The sequence below is a fragment of the Penicillium mononematosum genome (assembly GCF_028829835.1).
Source record: "Penicillium mononematosum strain IBT 11891 chromosome Unknown utg000003l:1.0-8172316.0:1.0-8177699.0, whole genome shotgun sequence".
Lineage (NCBI taxonomy): Eukaryota > Fungi > Ascomycota > Eurotiomycetes > Eurotiales > Aspergillaceae > Penicillium > Penicillium mononematosum.
Window position 1 is genome coordinate 3,421,584 of NW_026643273.1, and position 17,600 is coordinate 3,439,183.

At 48.4% G+C, this 17,600-nt stretch overlaps 10 protein-coding genes across 10 annotated transcripts; 4 read left to right on the forward strand and 6 right to left on the reverse strand.

Annotated features, from left to right (window-relative positions):
• Positions 1 to 87: 87 nt before the first annotated feature.
• N7519_006279 (uncharacterized protein) lies at positions 88 to 657 on the reverse strand (the record flags this gene model as incomplete). Its single annotated transcript, XM_057293055.1, has 2 exons — positions 88 to 459; positions 535 to 657. The coding sequence occupies 2 exons, from the start codon at positions 655 to 657 to the stop codon at positions 88 to 90; spliced, it is 495 nt and encodes a 164-aa protein (XP_057147866.1).
• Positions 658 to 878: 221 nt separating this feature from the next.
• N7519_006280 (uncharacterized protein) lies at positions 879 to 1,463 on the forward strand (the record flags this gene model as incomplete). The annotated part of the gene is made up of 3 exons (XM_057293056.1): positions 879 to 883; positions 940 to 1,272; positions 1,319 to 1,463. 3 exons carry the CDS (start codon positions 879 to 881, stop codon positions 1,461 to 1,463), a joined length of 483 nt encoding a protein of 160 aa, XP_057147867.1.
• Positions 1,464 to 1,853: 390 nt separating this feature from the next.
• On the reverse strand, positions 1,854 to 4,238 carry N7519_006281 (uncharacterized protein; the record flags this gene model as incomplete). Its single annotated transcript, XM_057293057.1, has 3 exons — positions 1,854 to 2,959; positions 3,021 to 3,981; positions 4,026 to 4,238. The coding sequence occupies 3 exons, from the start codon at positions 4,236 to 4,238 to the stop codon at positions 1,854 to 1,856; spliced, it is 2,280 nt and encodes a 759-aa protein (XP_057147868.1).
• A 665-nt stretch (positions 4,239 to 4,903) lies between these two features.
• On the reverse strand, positions 4,904 to 6,241 carry N7519_006282 (uncharacterized protein; the record flags this gene model as incomplete). The annotated part of the gene is made up of 1 exon (XM_057293058.1): positions 4,904 to 6,241. The coding sequence occupies one exon, from the start codon at positions 6,239 to 6,241 to the stop codon at positions 4,904 to 4,906; it is 1,338 nt and encodes a 445-aa protein (XP_057147869.1).
• A 461-nt stretch (positions 6,242 to 6,702) lies between these two features.
• Positions 6,703 to 7,178, forward strand: N7519_006283 (uncharacterized protein; the record flags this gene model as incomplete). The annotated part of the gene is made up of 2 exons (XM_057293059.1): positions 6,703 to 6,903; positions 7,035 to 7,178. The coding sequence occupies 2 exons, from the start codon at positions 6,703 to 6,705 to the stop codon at positions 7,176 to 7,178; spliced, it is 345 nt and encodes a 114-aa protein (XP_057147870.1).
• Positions 7,179 to 7,554: 376 nt separating this feature from the next.
• Positions 7,555 to 9,285, reverse strand: N7519_006284 (FAD-binding oxidoreductase; the record flags this gene model as incomplete). Its single annotated transcript, XM_057293060.1, has 6 exons — positions 7,555 to 7,722; positions 7,775 to 8,057; positions 8,113 to 8,348; positions 8,404 to 8,749; positions 8,812 to 8,915; positions 8,980 to 9,285. The coding sequence occupies 6 exons, from the start codon at positions 9,283 to 9,285 to the stop codon at positions 7,555 to 7,557; spliced, it is 1,443 nt and encodes a 480-aa protein (XP_057147871.1).
• Positions 9,286 to 10,644: 1,359 nt separating this feature from the next.
• On the forward strand, positions 10,645 to 12,157 carry N7519_006285 (uncharacterized protein; the record flags this gene model as incomplete). The annotated part of the gene is made up of 8 exons (XM_057293061.1): positions 10,645 to 10,831; positions 10,884 to 10,903; positions 10,958 to 10,994; positions 11,050 to 11,142; positions 11,183 to 11,483; positions 11,533 to 11,607; positions 11,664 to 11,731; positions 11,787 to 12,157. 8 exons carry the CDS (start codon positions 10,645 to 10,647, stop codon positions 12,155 to 12,157), a joined length of 1,152 nt encoding a protein of 383 aa, XP_057147872.1.
• A 314-nt stretch (positions 12,158 to 12,471) lies between these two features.
• On the reverse strand, positions 12,472 to 13,688 carry N7519_006286 (uncharacterized protein; the record flags this gene model as incomplete). The annotated part of the gene is made up of 3 exons (XM_057293062.1): positions 12,472 to 12,604; positions 12,682 to 12,951; positions 13,006 to 13,688. The coding sequence occupies 3 exons, from the start codon at positions 13,686 to 13,688 to the stop codon at positions 12,472 to 12,474; spliced, it is 1,086 nt and encodes a 361-aa protein (XP_057147873.1).
• A 1,183-nt stretch (positions 13,689 to 14,871) lies between these two features.
• On the forward strand, positions 14,872 to 15,372 carry N7519_006287 (uncharacterized protein; the record flags this gene model as incomplete). Its single annotated transcript, XM_057293063.1, has 1 exon — positions 14,872 to 15,372. The coding sequence occupies one exon, from the start codon at positions 14,872 to 14,874 to the stop codon at positions 15,370 to 15,372; it is 501 nt and encodes a 166-aa protein (XP_057147874.1).
• A 532-nt stretch (positions 15,373 to 15,904) lies between these two features.
• lea1 (U2 snRNP complex subunit LEA1) lies at positions 15,905 to 16,972 on the reverse strand (the record flags this gene model as incomplete). The annotated part of the gene is made up of 4 exons (XM_057293064.1): positions 15,905 to 16,267; positions 16,361 to 16,621; positions 16,759 to 16,799; positions 16,894 to 16,972. The coding sequence occupies 4 exons, from the start codon at positions 16,970 to 16,972 to the stop codon at positions 15,905 to 15,907; spliced, it is 744 nt and encodes a 247-aa protein (XP_057147875.1).
• Between the last annotated feature and the right edge of the window lie 628 nt (positions 16,973 to 17,600).

Consider the following 17,600-nt stretch of genomic DNA (forward strand, 5'->3'; position numbering starts at 1 on the left):
TGGATGGACGGTAGCCTGCGAAAGACGTTGGTGATGTTCGCCTCCACCCCACGTACTCGGGCGAGTGCACGGTGGAGATTTTCAATGTCAAATAACAAAACCAGAAATTCCTTTAAAGAAACTGAGGGAGTGGGCAACAGGTCGGGGGGTGGCGATCTCGAGGTAGAAATTGATGTCTTCCCCGTAGTACTGCATCAAGCCGTGTTGGTGTTCAGGAGACAGAGCTTCGAATGTCGTTCGCGCTTTTTTTGCCGCCTGGGCAGCGTTCTCTTCCTGGTCCCGCGAGAATCGAGCCACCTTTTCAACGGCTCTCTGGATCTCCGGATGTTGAGTGCTGAGGTCTGGAAACGAGTCCAGAAAGCGAGAAGTAGTTAGACAGCAATTCGCCGAGTGGACAGCGGTCTTCAAGTCATCAAGAGCCTGGCGAAGCTCTGGATCCAAGCACCTCTCACTTGATGGCTATATGGCAGAGAAGAGGTGTTAGTGTAATTGTCTCGAGGTTACCCAGGTGGTTATCCAGGCGAAGATACTCACTTCGGCCATCTCTGTGAATAGTTGAAAGATATTCCGAGCGAGACAGGGAATAAAGATGAAGAAGAAATTCTCAGAGTCCTGGAGGCTTTGAGACAACGTTTCGCCAAATCGTATTTGATTCATCTCGAAAGTTGGAGTCAGTGTAAAACCTGGTCCCAAATCGTACCTCTCATCACTTTGCCCCTATTTCTGAAAGTATAGAGAAATTCCTCGGGGCCCCGGGGGAGTTTGTGAGCTGAGGTAACTCCCCTGCAGGTGCCCATGTGACTTCATAAGTCTGCGGTTGCCCAAGTTCACCTAACATTTTAATTTCCCTCTCACAACACTCCATCTTCACTTGAATCATGGGGTCAGTCTAGTAATCATCAAAGCATTATCTAAAGACAACTTGCTAATACGATACAGTTACACGCACTACTATGCCATCCTTGGCTGGGATACGCCTGAATGGGAAAAAGCCTGGGACCAGCTCATCCAAGATGTTCCCGAAATCATCAAAGAAGCCCGGGTTCCTCTCAGCGGCCCAACCGATGATGAAGACAAGATTACACCGGTGGTTGTAGACTCTGAGGAAGGCATATACCTGAATGGGGTTAGAGGAAATGCCCACGAACCGTTCATACTGCGCAAGCCATGCCACTGGACTTTCTGCAAGACTGCTCTAAAGCCATATGATGTGGTCGTTGCATCCATCCTTCTCAGGACTTGGATGCTGGCACCGAAGAACCTTGATCTTGGGTATGTTACATGTTACATCCGCAGAATTCATTTTAATGATGTATAGCTCCGATGGTGGCTATGAAGACTGGGCCGATGCGCGTGACCTGTGTGCCACCTTGTGGCCTGAGGAGCCTATCGATGCCTTGTGGGCACATGGTGACGAGGGAAATAACATGGAGGCCGAAGGTGAGAGGGACCAGCTCAATTGAATGCGAGGAATTCCTTTTTTAGGGGGCCATTAAGCTCATTTATGTCCTATTTCATACCCCATGTGGCTCACATTGATGACCTTGGCTTGTGGATGCACAAGATCATGAACTTGCTCTCTATTCTTTTCGATCTTCTATTTGATTTCTCTTATTCCTTTTACACATACAGTCTGAGGTCTGCGGGGTACAGCCTCGCTGGGGAAATATAGCCCGTCTCGCTTCCTTACAGGGGGAGTTAATTTGTGGGATTCATTTGATTCGTATATTCAAATACACCATAAGGTTATGGCAAGAATGCCGGGGTCTTGAGGAACTTGGTATGCATGGCCGAATTCCGTTCAATGCGATCTTGATTGACCAACTATTCACTCAAACCAACAGTACATTCAGTTAACCAACAATCCATTCACGTTCTTGCCGCTCATCCCAGGTTACTGGCACAAAATACCCTCCCTCTGGCCATTCTGCAAAGCTGCCAATAGACTTGATTGTTCCCAGGCCTTCATATTGTCCATAATGAACTGCATCCTCCGTCGTGTGCAGTGACACCACTGCACACGCTTCATTTGATCCAGGTCGAGAGCCTTTTGACCCACTCGCAATAATCCCGTATGTCCCATCTGGTTCGAAAACGATGGCGGTTTTGGTCTTCAGCAGACAGACATTGGACAAGCTGATGGCTTCTTCGAGATTGTGCTCTTTGATCCACTGCTCCCAAGCCAGTTGCCCCTGCCTAGGGTCAAGGTCAAAGAGTCTGAGGTCGAACACTATGCGGGATGGGAATACCCACGACGTATAATCTGTGACCTTGAGTCCTCGAGGTGTAATTTTTCCGGGTTCGCCCATGAGATATTGGATCTCTTCGGTATATTGACACACCTTCATCGCCCAGCGCATTCCATAATCTTCAAACCGTGGTCCAGGCTGGAACAGCACGCCTTGGGGGAAACTGTCAATTAGACTGTAGAACTTCCGCATTCGTTCGTCGGATCCCTTGGCCTCGAGGATTTCCTTCAAGTCGAGATTGAGAATTCCCGCTAGGATGGTTGGGCGATCGCGTGCCTTGCTGGTGGCTCGTGTGGCTACATTAAACCAATTCCATACGATGAGCTGATCTCTGGTAATGTCGTTTCCGCCCCAAGGACTAGTAATAGCAACCAAGTTGACGAAACGTTCGAATTTGGATGTGAAGTCGATGGTATGTTTAAAGAAGCTGAACCAGACACCCATGGCGAAGGTGGTAATCCTCTCCTGCATGATGGGCATTTTTCCTCGGTCAAGCTTGGTCAGGAGCTCGTCGGCGATGGTGGCAATGTTGACTGCCTTATCAGAGAACAACATATACAGCCGGCTCTTGGCGGCCAGTCCTTCTTGAAGCGTCCATAACCGGCGCATCCAGCCCGAGCAGTACAGCACCCTCAGGAGAAGTTCTAGGTGACTCCTAGAGCTGGCATTCACGTGCCTCATCTCTGAATCAAGGATCATCGTCCGGTAAGCTGTAATCGGTTAGGTTATCATCCAAGAACTTCCAGTAGTTTGCTAACAGTTTGCACTAACCATCTACGTATACTTCACGAATGCGCTGAATCGCCAAGCTCCGAACGTCAGGCTGATGTGGTATGCATAAGGTATCAATCCACAATAGTACTGAATCATCTCTGCGCAGAGTTTTGCTGCCCGCGAAATGGGCTAGTCGAGCCACGCCAGTGTGTAATGGTCCGAATGGGCCCCCCTCATAGCGAGGGACATATTCGCTGCCAGTGAGGACACGTCTTGCCTCCTCATAAAGGAGCTTTAATTGGCAGGTTGGGAGACTGTTGCCCTCTGTGTTACCTAGCCCATCAGACCACACATGCGAGATGGCCAAGTACTGCCTGCCCACGCGCTTTCTCACAATCTCAACCTTGATATTCTGGTTGCCGAGCTCGTCCTCGCCATCAGGCGTGAGCATCAAAAGTGGAACCCCTCCATCTAGGAGGATTTTATGCAGCTGCTCGACATTGGACTGGAGGTACGAACAGGTGCACTCTTCTTGCACGTGTCGAGTGACATAGTCGCTCTCATCGATGTTGTTGGCCACACATTCTGTCTTCTTGCAGCGCTCATGCGTTATTGTATTCCATTCAGCCTTAAAACGCCTTAACTGAAGCAGATACACTGGGGTGTCCACTCCACCACCGGCGATACGACACTTGGCTGCCTCTAAGGGGCACCATCCCTCCGCGACCATCCGCCTACAGTCAGATTCTCCGGTGAACAACCATGACTTAACACAATGGGTCTGGGTCTGAGGACCATCTCGTTTGTCTGCAATATTCCAGAGAGCATAGCAGACCAGCCGAATAGCCAATGCCATATCATTCCGCACGTACAAAGGGCCGTACCCGGAAAGTTGCTCGCAGACTTTTTTGACAATGTCAATAGCTCGCTCGCCGAGTTTCCTCTTCTTCCATTCCTTGGCATTGCTGACATATTTATCGAGATGCTTTGTCGTTATATACTGCCGAGGGTCTTCTTCCTGCGCAGGAGAAACTCGGACTGGTCCAGCTGGTCCCCGAACACATAGTGGAGCATGCCGAAGTAGAGCCAGCATTCTATCTCAGAGTGGAAGCTCTGCGGAATTTGACGCGGAGGAAATTTTTCAGCTCCTGTTTCCAGTTTCCAGCCACAGCGAGTCGGGAACTGATCCCAATCACCTCCATCATATAGCGAACCGTTGTACTCAATCCGAAGAGGCTTTGGGGATTCGTCAGGAAAGAACACATGCTCCGCCATTGTAATTGTTTGCCCAAGAAAATTTGAGAGTCACACCTTTTCAGTCAGATGAAGCCCCGCGTCAGCATGGAGAATAGGCGTGCCCTAAAGCGCTAGTCTCTTACTGGTTGGTCAGTTCCCGTGCCAAGAAATGCTCTTTTTCTCATCTTCGTATTCAGCTCTGTTGCAAGTGGTACATGTATTTTTGTGATTTGGTATGTTATGATTCCTATGTTGTGGCACTCTAAGACCTGAACCCAACGGAATCATGATGACAAGGTCAATCTTGGAACTGGCGCAGTCGCGGATAGTTATCTAGGGGAGAAGAAGCCAGTCGCTTGAATTTCGAAAGCAAATCTCTTGGGGCACTGCATGCATAGAATGACAGTTCTTTGACCTTTGTTTCGATCAAAGCAGATAAGTAGCAGACCGTCGTACGACCTACCGCTACGTACCAAATTGGGACCAAGAAAGTGATCAACAGAAATATAATGATGACCACGATCGACATAATGCAATAGTTCTCCAATATAGCTTCATAAGGACAAAGACCTGAAAGTCAGAAAGAATCTCAAAGGGGCAAAGAGAGATCTGCCAAATTGCATGTAAGCAATCAATACAACTACCACTCGCGGGACAGGACCCGGTGGCAAATTGCTATATGCTGGGGTATCGCACCTCCTTTTTCAACCAGCCTGCATTCTACGCCTCTGTTTGTTGAATTCTTTTTCTCGCGCGGCCCGTAGTAGCTGACGCCGAACGTCCGGGTCATCGCTGGACCACCATTTTTCCTCCCAAGGCAGTAGGCCGCCGCCTCCAGGGAAGAACTCTGAGAGCAGAATTCGACCAGCCCCCTTGAAGTCCAACTCGAGCTCCATTAGCGTATGCATAATCTTGAATTCGGCGAACACCATCGGGATTGGACTTGCTTCGTTCTTCGAGTCCGGACGCGTAGCCAGCCGAAGCGGAATTCCCAACATCGCCGGCTGACGCGGAGCCCCAGCCGTGATGAGATTTTGCACCATGCCAGTGCCGCCCACCGCGAGTAGAAACCATGAATGTTCCTGGATCCCCGTGCTGCTGAGGAGAAGCATGAGCCACAGCACCACCAACAGAAACATGACCATGCGCGTCGTATTGCCTGGGCTCATCAGTCGCATCAGTGGACTCCTGCGTGTCTGCTCCCCCTCGTCTTCCGGCAACTGGCCCCCAGCCATGTCTTCCAAATCCAACCCGCCCTTCGCACCACGCACCAAGATCACATGCTGCGTGCCAACACCAATCGTCAACGCAATATCCTTGCGCTTTTCTAAGATCCGACACGCCCATTTCTCCTTCCCCCACTGCGGCAGTGCGCCAGACGCGTAGGCCAGTATTGTCCCGGCCACCGTCACCAGGAAGATACTCCAGTCTCCGAACAGGGCAAATGGTATCACACTGACGCCTAGTTGAACCACCGTCACGACGATTCCTAGCCAATGCACCCAGTCACGACCAGGCTTCCCCACCGGATGGGGACCATCCAGCGCCCACTCATAAACACTGATGCAGAGGCCGGCCTGGCGGGGGCTCACAAATTTGCGAGGATTGGGGTTTATTTCTGTCGTTGCCGTGACCTTCGCCGACATCTCCATGTCTGCAATCCTGGCTTCCTCATCCTCGTACAAGACCGGGTGGGCTTGCAGTCGCAGTCGTACTTCTGCTGGCATCCAGTATTCATAATTCTGAAACACACGCCCTAAAGTCCAGGACCGGTTGAATCGCTTATACCCCGTGGCTAGGTTGATTACCTGGAGCGTAGAGTCAGGGCTCGGAGGCATCAGGCGGCCCTCGCTTTGGACAGTGAGTAGCGCCGAGATAGCGTACGATACCCATCCGAAAGAGAAGGTAACGGGGGTGATAGGGCCGCCGGAGAGGGCTGCCTGAGCGATGGCAATGACATCCCCGCCAATAATTAAGAGGATTGAGAATAAATCTGATGGATTGACCCACTGCGCACGAAAATTGGATGCTGTTTCATCCATACTAGAAAACGTAAATCCTACGGCTTCACAGTCAGAGTATCAAATAAAGGGAGAAACACTTGAAGCTGGGGCTGAACTTTTCGCTTACATCACGCGCCAACGGCACGAGTGTCAACGTTATCGGAGAATACGAGGATATCCACAATTCAGCACTGACCACCTGCATAATCCAATACAAGTAGAAAAAGTATATCAGCACAGACAACATTAGGGAAAAAGTGAACTGGTGATAGTCCCTGTTACCTCCATAGTTATAGGTACATAGGTATATGGAGGTAGGAACAACCTTGGAAAGCACATGGCCCGAACCGTGGAACATTGGAACCTTATTGCCTGCTTAGTCATGAATCAACGGAAAAGCCACAGTTGTTTCATGTCCGACTTGCAAAACACTATTGTCTCGCCCAAACTTCTTGCCTACACTCTGCACTCAAGTTCAAACTATATACAAAGCTATAAGAATGCCAATCACCAAGAATCTCGCGCTGCCAAGCTCGACGAAGGAGCTGGCACTAACCTCGGCCTCGAAATTATTCATCGCCTTCATCTCTTCACCAGATCCAATTACGAAGCAACCTTGGTGCCCAGATGTACGGGATGCTTTGCCACATATCAATAAGGCATTCTCAGGAGATGATGCACCTGAATTAGCTATCGTCGAGGTTGGGCAAAAGCCCGAGTAAGTTTTACCATGATCGTGTCTGAATCTGCAACATTTTGTTTTCAAAATAACATTGCCAATGTGTCCTGTGGTACATTCAGCTGATATCTATCAGATGGAATAACCCCCCAGAATGTTTACCGAACAACGTGGGGCACTAAAAACATCCCCGCGCTGGTACGCTATGAAAAAGTCAATGGGCAAGTCACTGAGACAGGGAGATTGGTGGAAGGAGAAATTCTCAACAAGCAAAAGCTCCTGGACTTCATCGTCTAATTGTATCTCTTGTCATTCATCATGTACGCACCCTTGCACTACTCATATCGAACTGCCCTATATATCTCTAAGGTACTGGTCCGTTTCTTCGCTATCGTATCCAAATGCTAGCTGCGCCATCACATGGACATGGAGTTCTTAACCTCTGGAAACCCTCGGAGCGCTGTGAAACAGGCGTAAATCCTTGATGCCGGACTCTTCAATACCTCGCCAAATTCCTTGGCAAGGAACCGTCTAAAGTAGAGGATTGTTTCCTTTCCCTTTCTTTAGTAGACATGTCGCTCTAATATTACTAGTTGTTGGTAGATTCTTTATATACAAGCTTTGTTCCCATATACCAAGAATCATACACATCCCAAGGCCATCTATACATCTGCTAAACCTTAAATCCACCAGGCATAAGAGTCTGGAAGACACCATGAGGATCATACTTCTTCGCAATACCAGCGAGCCTTCGGTGGTTCTGCGCGCCATAGCCAGGGAAGATAGACTGGAAGCCAGCAGCATCACCCATGTAGTTGAAGGCGTCGTACAGACCGGCCTTCTGCGTAGCATTGTTGATCTTGTAAGTGGTCTCTTCGACCCCAAGAAGCGACAATGTCGTCGTAAGTTGAGCCAATCCACTCAACCACTTCTGCGTAGCAGAGATAGACCTGCGAGGAGTCCAGGCCGAGGGTGTTTCCGCCACGAGCCTCAGATGCCTTCATCCAGTCGGCACCGATAGGTTGCCAGTCCAGCTGGATAGTGGAAATGTTGGCGGTAGGAATCTGCGCGTACAGCTTGGGGAGCTCGTTAAAGAAGGTTTGGTTGATAATACTGATGCCGTTGAGAAGCTCCTTGTAGCTTGTGCCCTTAACGGTTCCGGCGACGAATACGTCACTAAGTCTCGTTAGCTACTAAGTCCCATGATGGCCTTCTTGGCGGGTGATCGTACTTGATGCCATCAATTACCATTGCACCTGTCTCAGTGGCAAACTCAGCGACCGTCTTGAAGTCAAGGGTGCTGCTGATAGCCGGGATATCGGTGAACGGCTTGAAGATATCGGGGTAGCTGACGCTGTCGCTGTCGTAGAACAGAATCACAGAGGCGAGCGTAGTCTCGCCGGGCACGAGGGCTGGTACAATGTGCGTCTTGGGGTCGTAAATGTCAGACGCGTAGGTAGCCGCAGCCTAATGAAACTAGTTAGTGACGAATCATACAGCCAAGGACTTCAGCATTTCGTACCGCCAGGAACTGATCGATGTATTCAGCAGACACGGTATGAGCACCAGCCCAGACCTTGCGCGACTTGATAGTCTCCAGGTCAAACCGAGTGACGATGCCGAAGTTACTGCTCCCGCCCTTCAAGGCCCAGAACAGATCCGGATGGCTCTTCTCGTTAGCTTCCACAATTGAGCCATTGGCAAGGACGATCTCGTAGTTGACAACGGTATCACAGCCGAAGCCAACCTGGTTACCGTAGAAGTTGATACCGCCAGCGAGGAGCAATCCCGGCACACCGACAGGGCCAAGACGGCCACCAGCAGCGGTCAGGTCGAACTTCTGCAGGTATTCGTAGACATCGCTCCATCTAAACAGAGGTAAGCAAAAACCATCACCAGTGCCGACAGAAAGGGGGAAAAATCAACTAACCGGTGTGAAGGACCAATGGACACAATGGACTGATCCTTCGACAACTCCAAAGTAGTCAAGTTCGACATAACAATCAAGACACCATTATCGATATTGTTCGAGCCCTGCGACCGTCAGATCAGGGCGAACCCAGTATAGTATTTAGACAGTTTCAGATCAAAAACCCACCCGGATACCCATGTGGCCACCGCCCCGAACAGCAAACTGAGCATTGGCATTGGCCAGTGCCACGATGCCGTCCGCCAGCTGCGCACTGGACTGTGGTCGGAACACACAGCCAGGAGCCATCAGCTCCGTGTTCGACCAAAAGTTCGCCGCCTCGTACTTGTAGACGCTACTGTCGGCGAAGAACAGTGAATCCCCAAGGGGCGCCTGCAGCGCCTTGCAGGCTACCGAGACATTTGGGCACGCGTTAGCGGGTGTCGATGCTGCGACCACGCCGGCTAGCGAGAGCACGGCTGGTGTTATGTGCATGGTGAAGAGTATACCTGGTTGTGTATACAAATTTCGAACTGTGATCAAGCTAGGGGGTTCGGGTCAACGAGAAATAAAACGGAACAGCAGGTAATCGTAGCTTAACCCCGAGGCGTTACTGGATTTGGACCTAGTTCTAAACGGTTCTGAAGCTGCTCTAGCTCTAGCTCGTCCTCTAGCTTGCCGAGTTAGATCGGTTGGGTTATTCCAAGTGGAGATTATATGGGTCTCATCCACTTGGCGTATACTACTCCATATAGTGGAACCATTTCGCAGAGATTGTGGTGGGCGTTGTAGTCGAGGGAGAATGTTCATAGACTTCCCTAACGCAGTTCTATTATTATAGTCCATGCAAACCGTACAAGTGCAGTAGCCGTATAAGTGCACTAGAATGTAGAATGTAATTCACTTCTATATGGTGTGGCGTCTCTTAAAAGTTGCCCAGGGCTGAAAAGCTCCCGACCCACCTGAACTTATAGTGTCTAGACATGATTGGGTTGGTATATATTGGACTAAACACTCGGTTTCTCAGCTTCTGGCGGAAATTGGAGTGGAAATTGGCCAATTCCACTTGGCCTTTTCATGTACTCCGTATAATCATGTCAATACTATTATACGGAGTATGTTTACGGGAGTTGTTTGGCGCTATTGGAAAGAATATGTACTTAACTCTCTCTTCGATGTCAGGGCTTGTAGAGGCGATTTTGGTAGTTCTGCATGGTTTGTATTGCATAGTACGGAGTACTCCGTACAACAGAGATATCATGGATTGAATAGCTAATCAAGGCATAAATAAAATATTTAACTTCTAGTTATGAAGTTCATAAAAGAAAAAACATATTTTTCCAGTTCGTCGATCCTTACTTTGTTAGGGCTATACTCCGTAGATCGAGTTTCCCGACTTGGCTACTTTGGAGATATGCCGGAGAACTATCTCCGTTCTCACACTTTTATATACCTCGGTGTCAGTTTGCCTGTCGAAGTTCAACATAGATACAACAGTCGGGTTAACCATTTGACTCCATATTCCAATTTGACCGGTATTGACTGGAATTTGGCCGAGTATAGACTTTATTTACCCTTTACCATTTTAGGTAGATTCTCATGCAAAATGGGTGGGATATATCGAGTGGATCAAAGTCTCCACGTTATCCGCGAGATTATTTGCTGTACCAACTTTTAGTATTCACTCGATTTATGGTCAATTCTCATTCAACACGGGGTTGCTTGCATGTCACTTTGTTTTCCCACGTGTCTTTCCTCGAGATTCAAATATAAATCTATATATACCCGATTTCCACTTACTACCGCACCTGGACTTCGATTGGAACAGATGGATCTCATTATCCAATGAGCGTCATGGCTTCTTCCATCTCGCCGGCCATGCCGCCGCCGCCGGGTCGGACATCCAACTTCGTTAACCCACCCTATACGGGTACTAAATTTGTGGTTGTCAATTCTATCTTTCTACCGCTGGCTATTATTGGTTTGGCTGTGAGAACATGGACTCGGGTGTTTATTGTCCGGAGCTTTCGCTATGATGACTGTGAGTGGGGAGTGTCGCACATGAAGAGATGGCACCACTAACAGTCATATAGATCTAATGATTATGGCCCTGGTGTGTGCTAGATGAACTAATTTCTGAGTTGTTTACTGATAGCCTTGGCTATAGATTTTATCATGTGTTCTCTCCGGCGTCACGTTAGAGAGTAAGGAACTCAACAGTCTGATACTGGAGCCTCGCTGACACAAACTCACCAACAGTGCTCAATTGGGGTCTCGGGAAACATATGTGGGATGTCCCAGAAGCATACCTATCGCCAATGTTTGAAAAGGTTAGCAATCCCAGCCTGTCAGGTATCTATCAGACGATGATGATAGCTAACCTCTGACACAGTTGAACTTAACATCCGCTATATTCTACTGCGCCGCGACGGGCTTCACAAAGTGTTCCATCCTTGTATTCTACCTTCGCATCTCCCCAGCCGGAACTTCCATATCGCCGTCTGGGTCCTTGTCTTTATTGCCGTGGGATACAGTTTGGCCAGTGTGCTCGCCAATATATTCGGCTGCACCCCGGTTGCCAAATCTTGGGATGATACAATTACAACGGGGCATTGCATGAACCGACCAGCCTTCTATTTTGCCAATGCTGGGCTGGGTATTTTTACTGACTTTGCGACCGTCGTGGTTCCGATGTATGTTGCTATTTGAAATTAACCCGGCAAAGGTGCTAACTAATTTCAGACCATGGCTGCGCCGGCTACAAATGCCGTTGGGTCAGAAGATTGCTGTGGCTGTCATTTTAGCAATGGGTTGTTTGTAAGTGATATATTTCCATCCCAAAGAGTAGACCCAATACTAACGTCAGGACTCAGTGTTGGGGTTGTGAGCTGTATTCGGCTATCATCTCTGTATATTCTTCAGACAAGCCCTGATTTAACATGTAATGATCGGAAATTCCTACAAACAGAAGGAAATCGCTAATACAAAAAAACCAGGGACGACTACTGACGCCCTGATGTGGTGCACCATCGAGTTGAACCTCGGAATCTTCGGGGGCTGCGTGACTGCCATTAGACCCTTTGTCCGACGATACTTCCCTCGATTATTAGGTCTCTCAACATCCGGCGATACCTCGAAATCTCGCAAATACGGCCACCAACTCGGCTCTTTCCCTCACAGCAGTCAACCGGACTTCACAGGGCGCAATAATCAATACTCCGCAACACTTACTTCACACAGCAAAGCGCCGGATAATGACAGCGAGGAACACATCCTACCAACCGAAGAGAATGGGAAAGGAGTGGAAGGCATCATCCGAACGGTCGAGTTCGATGTAGAGAATTCTAGTAGCTCGCATGCCAAGTGAGACATAATTTCTTTTGTTCCAATCTCCCATCCAAGTGGAGATCCTGAGTAAATGATGTACGGTCCTATCAATATAATGTAATTCATCCACTATTTCTGTAAAGCAATAACAAAGGATGAGACTAGTATCTCCGCGAGTCCAATTCACTTCTTCCTTGCGGCGGCAGGTGAATGCGTATATAAGTAATGCCAAAGACTCTCTGCTTTGAACTGATTCTAATTATTGTATCAACCATCATGGCAGCTATGATATTGTACAAGAACCCCATCTGCATGGCCACCCATGGTGAAGTACAATGACAGATGGGAGCAAAGCTAGACCTTATAGGCCAGAATATACCGATCTCCATCATACTCAGTGACAGTGTAATACTCCTTGCGAACAGGATTGAAGCTGAGATCTTCATTTCCAGCCATGAACCACCCCTGGTGTTTTGTCGCCGTCTTCCTTGTTCCCAAGTAAAAAGATCGCCTTCCTTGGGAGCTCTGCCCGTACTGCGCGAGATGTAAAACTTGCTGTCGTACGAAACAGCACCCTGCACGTTGGGTATATTGACACAGTGCGCCCAGCTTGCGGTAGCGATGCCGTTATCGTCGGTGCGCAGCCGCCGGGTGGTAGCATCCAGATTGTATTTCACATAGCGGATAGGGACTGGCGTTTTGTTGGCGTCATCGAAAGTTTCTCCATCGCGCACAAACTCGCCCACCATAAGGGTGTCGGGTGAGTCGCTGCGGTCAAGGGAAATCCAAGAGAAGCGGAAGGGAGAAGAGTCGCCGGGGGTCCATTTGTAGTAGCTTTTCGATGGTATCAGACTTTGGTCCAAAAGAAGATAATATATAGAGACTTACCGGATTTGAGGAAGCACATATCGGTACCCATCCGCAGAATACCCCTTTCCGTCTTTGGTTTTTCCGACACCGTCTGCAATCTCGACCTCCCAGATATTGTCCAAATCAAATGCACGAATACCATTATTGGTATCGACAACATACAGTACGTTTCCATACCACATGATGCCACCCGCATGAATACTGATGGGTTTGAAGTCGTCGTCGGCAGTAGGATACACGAGCATCACATGGCGATACTTGTGTGTTTTGCGATCAACAAAGCTGAGCCGTACGCTTTCTCCCTTTTCATACCAACTGACGATCCACGCCTCGTGGTCATTCCAGGTCCCCTTTCCGAAAGCATCAGCAGAGCTGGTGATTCCTTGCGGAACCCACTTCTTCGTGTTGTCATCGCCCGAGTTCCAAGCCCATGCTTCGGCAGGAGACCCATTGCCGACAGAAGGCGAACCTTTGCTTAAGGCACGATTCGCTGATTGAAGAACCGCAGTGACGCTCGCAGTTTTACCCTTTGACTTGAAGTACTTTGCGAGCACAGGTAGGTGAGCATTGTCTGCAGATTCTTTGAGGGTGAAGTCTTTGCTGGCAAGAGTCGTCTTTCCCTGGCAGTAACGAGGGTCTGCCGCAATGGTGAAGGGCAAGCAAAGAGAAAGAAGAGTAGTCAAGACTAGTGTATACCGCATGATGGGACTTTTGTATCGAGAGGGCTTGTCTTTTGACCATTGAGCGAGGACAGACTCCGGGAAGATGTAATTTATAGTGCAGTCTGCTGCATCTAGGGAGTAAGAGCTAAGATTAGCTGCATATGAAGTGTAACTAAAGTGCCACTACTCCGTTCATGCCTTTGTAAAGGAGTCTTTCCTCTGGGATAGCTCTTGTTAGGGATGTGATCGTCATGGAACACGAGACTTGTTAGGCCCAGTTGGAGTAGTCAAGCCCCCTCTGCTGTTGAAAATAGCCCTGCGAGGAAGGCAGATCGACACGCAGAATGATGCCAAACTAAGGAATTTGTGGAGGCTCGTATCATGTGGAACACTGGTTGGATGGTATTTTCCACTGGTCCGACACGAATCGGGGTCGGCTTGACCCGCCTTCACTCCTGCAAGACTTACAAGAGATCTTAGTGGCCTTACTATCTTGGAGTGTAGTATAGGTTGTTCTTTTCAGTTGATTCCTACAAGAGTTTATATCGGGACTTCCATACTATTACACATATGTTTTAGACTAGAAATGTTCGAAAGCCGAGGCTTCGGTATACATACGGCTATGATCCAAGAAAACAAATCCCCGTACATCAACTCAATCATCAACCACGTACTCCGTAGTGAATTTCCGATATTCTTGTTCTGTCCATTTCTGTTTAATTAGATTCCCCATCGGATCTGCAGTATACGAGCGATATCCCGTTTTATCCCTGCCACTTGCCCCGAGGTTGCAAAGAATGAAGAACTCGTATTACACAGCCCCTGCATAACCAATCCCACCCTATACGTACAATGTTCTATATATTATCTCCGATCTGAGAATTTAGGAATAGAATTATACTAAGTCTTTGCACAGCTTACTCCATACTTTGTACTTGGCTTTCTGGAAGTTCATTGGTCTGTATACTGTACTCCGTACGAGTTGCTGACTCCACCTTAGATTCGGGGTTAATTGCTTCCGTTATACTTCGTGCTATTAATAGATGCATGATTGTATACGAGATTTACGAGTGCCATTTTCCTCACGGTTCGTATGATGAAGCATTTCCCCTTTAGTGTATTGAATCATCCTGTAGAAGCTTGGAGAGTCGAACAAATCCCCTATCTGGGAGCATTTGTTGCCGCAAGTTCGGCCTCCCGTAATCTGACGCTGTATGTTCCAATGGATGCGTCAGATGTCAACAATTTGAAAGGGATTAAGAAGAGCCATGAATATACCGTTCGAAAGGCTCACGGCGTGCTCTGGCATGGTGGCAAGGTGTGGGCCATCGGGGAGAAATACCTTGACAAATATGATGTGGTGGGAAAAGGGAAAGATATCGAGCTGAAGAGCGATGCAAAGCCAATCTCATTGTCCAAGGTGCCAGGCAGGGCGAGAAATGGTCATGACCTTTCTGCCAGTTACAAGGATGACGATATCCTGCTGTTGACGCATACCGCTGCAGCGTATAAATACAACACAACCAGTGGGGACTTTGATACTCTCATGGGGATTGATAAGCTCAAGTCTCTGGTTCAACACTCTTCTGGGGAGTATGCCTGGGTGGAAGGGGGAATGGGTGGAATGGGACAGTATGTGTCGTTTAGTGATGAGAGCGTATCCACGACCATGACAGACAAGAAAGGGTGGGAAGATGCTGGGCTTTACAAAGAGGATCTTTGATCCTGGGTATGAATGATCCTTATGGTATCAGGTTGGTTTATATCTGAGGCTGAAATGCTGAATCATAATTGTACATAGGAATTTATTTACATATATCATATAAATTGTCTCGTTGAGATTACATTTTGCTCCATCGAATTAGTTCGGACTGAATACTACACAGGGATTGATGATATATAAGACCCTGTTGGTGAAATAAAGACAGACCGTGCCTCTATATATAGAATCGCCGTTCGCTGATAGATGCGGTCATCAAGCAAAGGATAGCAGGCGGACATTTAGGCTACCGTTTATTGGAGATGCACCAAATGATCTTTTGGATTCGATATGCTCAAAATTCATAGCTGGAATCTTTCTCTGATCCCAAACTAGGGACATATGAATAAATGAATACCCAGATACGATACACACTGAACCCCACCCGGTCAGAAAAGAAACCCAGAAAGCTAAGCTCCAGAGAAGAAAAGACAAAACGTGATTGCATGTTCATAATCCGCGACACAACCCATGCGAGAGATTCAAATCTCATCTCTCACATCTGCATGGCATCGTCACCATCGACATCCGCTCCACCGGGTATCCGCCCCTCATTAAGCTCTTTCTCCAACTTTGTAATCTCTTGCAAGCTCTTCGCCTCGCGAATCAATTTCTCGACGCGCTTGCGCTCCTTGTCGGTGAGTTGTACTCGCACGCCCTTTTCGGCGGGGGTGCGTTCAGCCGGGGTAGAAACATCGAACGTGCGGGACTTGACACCCATAATCTTGGATGCGAGGGAAGAGGGTTCCTCGTAGGTGCCGAAGAGCTCCTTGGCTGTAGCGCGCTCGGCGTCGGTTACTTTCTGGAAGTCAAGGAAGCGGACTGAGGGAATGCGCCAGATAATCCAGTAGCGGTAGTTCTGCGAGGATCAGTTAGCTTGGCTTCCAATACAGTCTAGACATGTCATATATAGCCAGATCTAACTAGTATATGGCCGCAGGTCTGGACAAACCTCTTTGCGTGTCACCGGGTTTTGCAGGAGAGACAAGTGTGTCAGCCGTCCCAAGGTCCGCAGCGGATCTAGGTCGGCAAGTTCAGACACATTGTTTGCGGTCAAGACCAGGTTCGTCAGGTTAGGCACTGAAGTTGCGAATGCTGGTTGAATGTGATTGATACGGTTGCGAGCGAGGAGGAGGGTGCGGAGGCGAGGGAAGTGGGGGAAGTTTCCAAGAGAGGAGATGTCGTTATCGGTGAAGTCGATCGCATCTTGATCCTAGGAGCTGTTAACATCGGATTGACAAGGGTATGACTGAGCTGCCTGCGGACTCAAAAATTGGTCTAGCGGCAACTCGAAGACATAACAAAGGCATATAAGCCTCAATAATTGCTTGAAAGAAACACAGCACTTACTTTGGCGATACCCAAGTTCTCAATTGTGGGGATCTTGTGACCTACACGACCACACAAAAGACGATATCAATCCAGCTCTTAATCAAAAGTGTAGTACCTGTTCTTTTCAGGCAGGCGTGTAGTGGGTGAACGCACCTCGGAGATCCAGCTCACGATCTGTGAGCGGATTGATATATGTCAGAGAACTTTGAATGAGCTCAGCGGTCAAGCGCATGGTGGCGGCGGTGGCTGTTGCCGAAAGTAAGGGGTGTACGGGATGGTGAGTTTTATGGCGACGGCATAGGTGGAGTGCTATAGAAGAATATTGAGCAAGCTTGGTGAAATCTATGGCACGAGTGAATCGGAAGCTACTTGCGCCAGTTTCTCTCTACATCATTTTTGCCAGGCGGTGGCAGTCCTGGCACGTGACTTTATATCGCCTGAAAAAGGCGGCATCGAATTAGCTGCCTCCATAATTACCTACCTGGGTAAGATCTACAATATAAAATGCAGGAGTAGACATTGGCAATGTATTAATCTATATTCAGGAAGACATTCTCAACCAGTAGTAGTACACACCTCATTACGTGTAAATCACCGGCCTGAGATCGAAAAAGCCCGCAACCAACCACAAAAAGGTACTCCAGAGCACAGTGTTGAAATATGATATGAAGAATGGAAAGCAGACTGCCACGATGCACGCGACACAATAAGAAATGAAGTCCCTTTGCATATGAGAAAGGGGGAGGGGGGGAAAGAAAGAAAGAAAGAAATCGACAGCGCCGAAATTGAGTCGGCGCATGTCAAACAATCAAACTCCAAGTGAAAATGCAATGCAGGTAAGAAATTATGCATAATTCGGT